The 8,336-nt window shown below is 38.0% G+C and overlaps 1 protein-coding gene across 1 annotated transcript in view; it reads right to left on the bottom strand.

The window, feature by feature from the left end:
* DDX10 (DEAD-box helicase 10) overlaps positions 1–8,336 on the bottom strand; it is a 279,004-nt gene that overhangs the window by 115,226 nt on the left and 155,442 nt on the right. The window contains 1 exon segment of the mRNA XM_004709048.2: positions 2,283–2,402. Coding sequence (XP_004709105.1) covers positions 2,283–2,402 — 120 coding nt within the window.

Raw genomic sequence — 8,336 nt, 5'->3', positions numbered from 1 at the left:
CCGAGCGGGCAGCTCTATGGGAAAAAGGCAGGGCTTTCTACTACAATAGACAGTTAGAGTCTCAGAAAACCACAGGGGGTTGCTACAAATCGGCATCGACTCCATGGCAGCGAGCTTGGATTGGTTGTGGTGGGTAAAACCAGTAAGAGTACTTCAGAGTGCTGTATCAGAAGTGCCAGTGTGGCTGAATGCCAAACACAACTTCTACCAGCAATAAGTTTATGTGTGTGGAAGCATTTTATAGTTAAGGATTTACACTCAGCTTGGAGCTAATCTGTGTAGTTAAACTTAGTACCACACTAAAGAACCTCATTATGCTAAAAGCACTTATCTTATTTTACAGGAGCATCTGATGTAATGTAAGTACATTTTATTTCTGCCTACTTCTTAAATGATGACCTCTTCTTAGTGATTTCATAAAGGTTATTTATTCATTTCATGATTTTCCTCTGCAACTTCCAACAGCAACGTCGGTTTTCATCTGACTTGCACAACCATTTTATTCCATGTTATTAGTGCAAATCTAGGCTTTTGCTCAACAGAACATCAGCGTTTTACTTTAAAGGTGTAAACAAAACCCTCATCACTAGCAAAGGGCTATTCAGGCAGCATTCATATTAGTGATAATGAAAATGTGATGTGATGGAAATCACTATTACAAAAGGCTGTCGTTTTATAGGAATGTTAGATGATGATTCATTACGCACAAACAAATATTTGTCTACGGGTTTAGAATATGCCAGAATGCTCCAAAGACTCAGGGACGGTGAGACTCTGTCACACACACGTTGGCCATGCTATCAGGAGGGACCAGCCCCTGGGGAAGGGCATCATGCTTCTACAACAGGGTCAGTGAAAAAGAGGAAGAACTTGAGTAAGACAATTTGGTGAGTAAGGTACTGTTCTAGGATTTTAGTGATACAATAGGTCACAAACTCAGGAAAACACCTTCCTACTGTAGTTTATACTGAAGTGTAAAAAAATGCAAAAGTACAAAGTAAGTTCTATCTATGAAGGTAAATAAAGCAGGATGGTGGGGATGAGATTATGATGGAGGCGTTGGGATAATGAGAAAAACTAGTAGGTTAATGAGAATAAAGTCGGGAGATATTTGGAAGACTACTATAACTACTAAGTAGCAATGAATGATGAAGAGTCTCTTGATCTTCTTGACTGCTTTCCTCCTTTAAAAATAAAGAAATCTAGTACAGTGACTGTCCATGAGAGATATGAGAGTGGTGACACTTCCCTACTCTATGGGAAGTGATTTACACTGAAGGCAAGGTAATGGTGAGATTAAACAAGGCACCAAGGGTCTGGAATTACTTCGAAGCTAAGGATTTCCTCCCAAAGCCAGTTCAGGAATAATTGTCTATCGGTGTCATCGAATCTGTTCCGAGGCACAGTGGTCCTACCTACAGCAGAATGAGACACCGCCCTGGTCCTGTGAGGTCCTAAAAGTCATGACTACACTTGAGCTTCCTGTTCCAGTCACTGTGTGAATTCATCTCATCGAGGGGTTTCTTTTTCACCGACTCTCTACCAAGCATGCTCTCCTTTTTCAGGGACTGGATGCCTCCTGATAACGTGTCCAAAGTACATGAGATGGATGAAGCATCACCACTCTTGTTTCTACAGAGCATTCTGGCTGTATTTCTTCCAAGATGGATTGATTTGTTCTTCTAGCAGTCCATGGTAGTCTTTAGCAGTTTCTCATGAATGCCATCATTTAAAATCATCCGTTCTCCTTGGGTCATCCTTCCAGTTTTTACATGCTCATGAGGGCACTGAAATTATCATGGCTGGGGGTCAGGAGCTGGGATCCGGGATCTTCAAAGTGACATTTTTGCTTTTTAACACCTAAAAGAGATCTTTTTGCAGATTTGTTCTAATAATTAGAAATCTCCAAATAAGGCATCGAAAATATGAGAACATGCAAATGAGAGCCAAACAAAACAATCTGTGGCTAGTACCTGTGTTGTTTTTCTTATACGTATGTTCAGGATTTCTCTCTTCCCAAAGAATATGTTGGTGGAAACCATGACAACATAAGAAAATCTTTTCTTTAAAGATAAAAGAGTTTACAAAGTTCTTAAGTGACCCCTTTTTATTATCACCAAGAAGTCTCTTGGTTTACTGCCATTGAGAAAGCCTTGCCTACAGATTTAGAGTCGATGACAAGCCTACAGTAGCATTGGAAGTAGCATGCCCAGCATGCTTTATAGAAGCATTTATTGTCGTCATTATGTAACGATGTAATGTCATTCTTTACAGACTCTTACCTCCCCTTCATCAGTAAATGTTATCTTCTTATTCACTTTAAAATTTCTCTTCATTACTTTCTTTGCTTCTGCTACTTTGGTTACTTTTTTCTTGATACTGGATTTAGGAGATTCTTTGTTCTGTAAGGAAATATACAAAAATACAGATGATTAAACAAATGATTGTTTTGTTTTAAAATGTTAGCATTGAGAGTATGCTTCTAAAAATGAGAAAAGTTACTGCTCATTGTCTAACAGGGAGCACCGAAAATGTTGACTACAAATAGAATTATTAGACTTAACTAATGGTCTCTTAAATTCTAGAGGGGTTAAGATATGAATAGGCTGAATTTTAGGCTTTTAAATCATCTATTTCTACAACTATGTCATCCTGATAATGTAAAAGCATTAGAATGAACCTAACACTATCACCCAGCTAGATGTAGAAAACAGGTATTTTTAAATGACTCATCCCCAAGCACACTGTTTAAGATGAAAATATATACATTAGCAAAATGACTTTAACACATTGTGATTCAATATTCTATCCTTTAGCATAGCAAATCACCATATGAATACTTTAAAGGTATAACACTATTTAATAGGATACACTGATTAGAACCTAATTACATCCTACAATTAACTAGAGGCGTAAAGACAGCGTTTACCTATGTTAAGTGAATGGTAAGTGAATCATCTGAGAGAGGACATGCTTGCCGTCATGGTCAATGACAACTTCCTTTGAGAGTAATTCAATTTTGAGAAGGATTTGTGATTTTCTCTCAAATTAGAGTAAGCAGTATCAATGCTGTTAAAATAGAGGCCTAATTTTCAACTATTTAAAGGGGTATGAGGTAGTTTATTGTGTTAGAAGGGAGCCCCCTGGTTTCAGAAGCCCTGGTGGTGCAGTGGATTAAAGATGGGCAGCTGTCCTCACAGTGTTTGCTTCTACCCCAGCCGCCACTCCGCAGGGGAACCCGGTGGGGCGGGCGGTCTACTCCTGTTCCGATTACCTGGAGAGCAGCTCTACTCTACCCTATGGCCTCACTGTGAGTTGGAATCGACTGGACAGCGATCGGTTTGGTTGGGAGTTACCTGCCGAGTTGATTTTTATTTCAAATTTTTTATCATATGGAGCAACCCAACGACCAGTAAGAAACAATAGATCTAGAAATCCAAATATTAAAAGCTTCAGGAAGAAAGACATTAGTTACATCTGCTAAATTATGGTAATAACTATGTACCCAAATCATGATTTATTTAGCAAAGTAGGTATTATTTATAATAACGAAGGGACAAATGCTTTAAAATGTAACAGAAATTTAAAAACAATAAACTTATTAAGATATAGATTTTAACAAGAAGATCCTGTATACTTTTAGGTAATGATGATTATTATGAAAACTCACTAATGTATCTCCAATAATAGTATTATGATTTAAGGATTAAAATATTATTTTGACACCAATGGCTCAGTTATGCAGGGATTACCAACAATGACTTTTATTATTTCTGGCCTTAATATAAAATATAAAATAAAATATAAAAGAGTGGTTTCAGACCACAGATCAACTCACAATTAAGAAGCCACTCACAAAACCCACTTGGATCACACACACAAAAAAGGAGCTACTAATATTTCCAATCTATAAGAAGACTCTGAAGAGATTAATTACATCTCAGATAACTACTTTTCATTATATCAGACAGAAACATGAAAAAAAATAATTTATAAATTATTGAGGTTGGTTCATGAGAAGAGGGAGGGGAATGAGCTGATACCAAGAGCAAAAAATTGACAGAAAATGCTTTGAAAACGATGACGGCAACATATGTACAAATATGCTCGACGCAATGTATGAATTGTGATAAGAGCCCCCCGATAAAAGTATTGAATAAAAATAAATAAATAATACCATTTCAAAACTGAAAATACATGTATATTAATTGTAGAACATGGGTGGTGATTATACTGTACTGGTGTCCGAATTGTGCTCACACTCAACCCCCAGATCAGCTGGAGCTTTCTTCTGGGGCACCCCCAACCGGGCGGTACCGGGTTTTCATGGCTACAGTCCTCCAAGGGCCCTGGCTGGGCTCCAGGGCGTCACTGAGTTCTTTCCCGAAGGTCTTTGTTAACTTTACATTTCTCTTCTCGGAAGCACACACCTGCCACCCTTACTGAACACCTTAAGAAAGAAAACTTTTACAGGTATCTCAACACACACTATAATGGCCTTCATTTTCAAGTATAAGTTTCCCATCAAATCCTCATCCAAATGCCAGTGCTTTTTCCTTCAACGTATTTCTTTCTCATCAATTGCTTGTCAGAATTAGCACATGGCTTTCCTTAATTTTAACATGCCTATAGCACTGCAACCTAATAGTGCTTTCAATCTCTCCCACAGCCTTCAATTAGTCTAGTAATATCCTCTGCATGCAAACCACGCTTTACTTTGCTTTCAGGCTCTTTCCTTACCCTAGGCCTATCTATAAGCGAGTTTCATGACCAGGCCAATCGTTCATTGTGCTTAAATGTCTTATTTTATCATCTTAAGTGACTCCTTTCACCTTTTCAAATACTTATACTGCTTGGAACTCATAAGGGAAAAGGTCATATTCTTCTACTCACTACTTGAGGACATTTTCTGTGGTTCCCTCTAATACTCTAGGTGGCTTGCTGTTCTGTGGTGCTGTTGTGTGTTACCTATTCCTTCAACCTCCACCTCGCCTTCCCAAAAAAGAACCAATACACTTGTTTCAAAATCTCAGACAGTCCCTGTTCTTTTGAGTTTTGAAACCAGTCATATTTTGCCTTAGGAATCCAATTTTTAACCTGCCACTTTTAATAAATATTCCTCTATTAGGAAGCAGGCAGCTGGAAGCAATTTAGAGAAAAAGAGTCTAACACATACTTTTTTGGTATCTCTTTTTAGATTTTAAGAAATGCCAATGCCTATTTTATTTCTAACTTGTGCCCAAATTGACTGCATCCATTTCTGATGTCTCCTAAAACATTTGAATTCTTCTAGAACTTAGAAATTGTGTAAAGCATATACAAAAATTCAACACTATAGAAAAGGAAACGAATTTGTTTCAATCAATACAGTAGTTAAAAGGGAGAAAGGAAATGGACTTCTGGAATCAGAAATCAAGATGATAAAGAACCAAGTTAAAAGACCTGAGGCAGAACCTCAATTGTGCCAGTTAAAACCAGACACTAAATTTCCTCACCAATAAGATGAAAATAGATTTTCTCACAGGGAATTTATAAGCATTAAAAGAAAAAGTATATTGCAGTGTCTTCAAAGTATTAACTTAACAAAAAAGATACTTTACTTCGCTTTGCCTTAATACTTTACATTTGTTGTAAGGCACCAATTTCCACACAAAGTATTCAATACAACCTTATTTTTTTCTTCTGAAGAATAAAATATCCAAAAATTTGCCTAAGATGATCAAAAAATTTTTGCATCTGAGTTAGTTTTTTTACATCATGTCCAAGATTCAGGTCTTAAAATTCCTTAGCGTTCAATGACTAACCAACCAAGCTACAGTATATTGATTTTTGAAATCTCACTGTTCATTAATTATACTTTAAGCAAAACCTCAATAGTTTATTTTGTTGGCAATTTTCCTTATGTATTTATACATATTATTTATATCTTACATAATTTTATATTTATATATTTCTGTATACATATAGCTTTTAAATTTATTATTTGCTTATTCTCGGAATGCTAGTCACTGTGGGAGGCAGAAATATTTAGCAAGATTCCACCTCAGAGCTGAATTATGAAACCATTGTACGCATGTAACACACAGATGTTGTTTTTCTGGGAAGCGCCCTGAGTCATCTACACCCCTACCATCTTCTTTCCAAGTGATATCAGAGACCCAGTAAGAAACTTAGTCAGAATTTCTCTGAACAAGAAAGCATCAAAATAACATTCAAAATTACTTAATTGTAGGTTCAAATGAGAATTAAGTAGTTGCCTCCAACACCTGTAACAACAATTTGATCCAAAGAGGAGTCTTTGAAAATTCATTCCTCATAAAGGTTTAACAACTTCATATAATACCAATTATTCCATAAACTAATCATTTAAACTCACACACACATATTCGCCCTCTACCTTATAGAACCTACATGTGATTTAGAGCCTTCACAAAGTACTGTAAAAACTGGAATTAAGAGAGAAACAAGACAAAGTCACTTTGGTGACACACTATTTTAAAACAGCTTTACCAGATGTTGATGCTGCCTTACTGGTTCCTCCAGACAAGGTGATCACTGCTACTAGTTATCCTCATTGCAAATGTATGGCCTTGTTCTAAAATTCTAACATCAGTAAATCACAAAATATACATGGACTGTCTCTTAAATGGAAGATAAATAAAAAGCATCACTAGACCACCCAACCAATGCTCACCAATACAAGCACAATAAAGTTTTCTTCGCTCTATTATACATTGTATACAAACATTAGTTAAGTAAAAAAACAAATGAAAGGTCAAGAACAGCCCACACACATTTCCTCACAAATGTGCTTGGATCAGATCATGTACGTCTAAGCCTTTAAAATTGGACAGACTTAAAAATAAACAATTTATTAAGTGATCATTTACAAGGTCAAATCACAAGGCTTATTTTTAAGACTGGCAGTGTTAAAGACAGAATGTGGAAAAATAAAAAGGCCCTTCAAGATCTCCTAGAAAAAACACTCTCACGCACACCTCCACCTCTGGCAAGGTTGAGAGACAACTTCAAGCGCATCCAGCCAGCACTAGCAGCAGTAAGGCGTGTTGTTGTAGCTCATCGACCCTTAAGGACGGAGTAGAAGACCCTGGAAGAGCTTCTCAGACTAAAATCTTTACGGGAACATAAAACTGGGTCTTAACCACTGTGCCACCCAAAACTAACTCACTGCCATCGAGTCAATGGCAACTTATAGAAACACTGCAGGGCAGGGCACAACTGAACTGCCCCTGTGAGTGTCCCAGATGTTAACTCTTTATGAGAGTGGAAAGTCCCATCTTTCTCCTGTGAGAGAGGTGGGGTTGCTAAATGCTGACCTGGCAGCTTACAGCCCGTGTCATCACACCACCACCAAGTCAAAGCCGATTTCACTGCTGCCAAGCAGATGTCAATTCACAGCGAGCCTGCAAGACAGGATAGAGCAGTCCCCTGTGCGTTTCCAAGACTGTGACTCTACGGAATATCACCGGGGGCTCCTTGAGTTAAGCCTGGAATTCTCAAATTCCCCAAATATCCCATCTGTACTCACTTTGACAGACAGACAGACAGAGAGAGAGAGAGAACACAGTATGGCAGATGGACACATCACAAAGATTTTAACTTTCTGAAGTTTTATGTGGATCCACACTCAACACCCACAGAAGCAGCAGTCAGGAAATCGAACTATGTAATGCCCTGGGAAAATATGTTGCAAAAGACCTCTTTTTGGTTAAATAGTAAAGTGTCACTTTGAGGATTGAGGTGTATCTGATCCCAGTCATGGCATTTTCAATAACCTCACATACATGGAAAAGCAGGACATTGAACAGGGCAGATCAGAGAGGAAGTGGTGCGCTTACATCAGGGTGTGGATGAAGAACAGTGAACATGCAAGACTGGCAGAAGAATCAGCAAACGTGTTGGAAAGACAATCAGAATGCTCCTAGAAGGGAAGATAGCGAGACTTCATCTCACATACTTTGGACATGTCATCAGGTCAGACCCGGTCCTGGAGACCACCATCATGCACGGTAGAGGGGAGAACCTGTAAAAGGGGGACCACTCTCAACAACATGGATTGACAATGGCTGCAACAATACACTCACACACAGCAATGACATAAGACTGGCACAGGACCTGTCCGTGTTTCAGTCTGTTACACAAAGGGTCACCATGAGACAGAACCATCTTGCTGGCACCTAGTAACAAACCGAGAATCATAGTTTCACCAAACTACTCAAACACCTCATAAAATCAAGTTAAAACATCAATACCTTGAAGACCAAAAACTGGTCAACAGAAATTGGTCTATAAAATGAAAAGAATCCTTCAGAAGT

This window comes from Echinops telfairi, unplaced genomic scaffold (genome assembly GCF_000313985.2).
Source record: "Echinops telfairi isolate 266 unplaced genomic scaffold, ASM31398v2 ScPeMD7_7421;HRSCAF=8459, whole genome shotgun sequence".
NCBI classification, from domain to species: Eukaryota; Metazoa; Chordata; class Mammalia; order Afrosoricida; family Tenrecidae; genus Echinops; species Echinops telfairi.
Note: the sequence above shows the minus strand (reverse complement) of the source record. Positions and strands in the feature narration are given on the sequence as shown.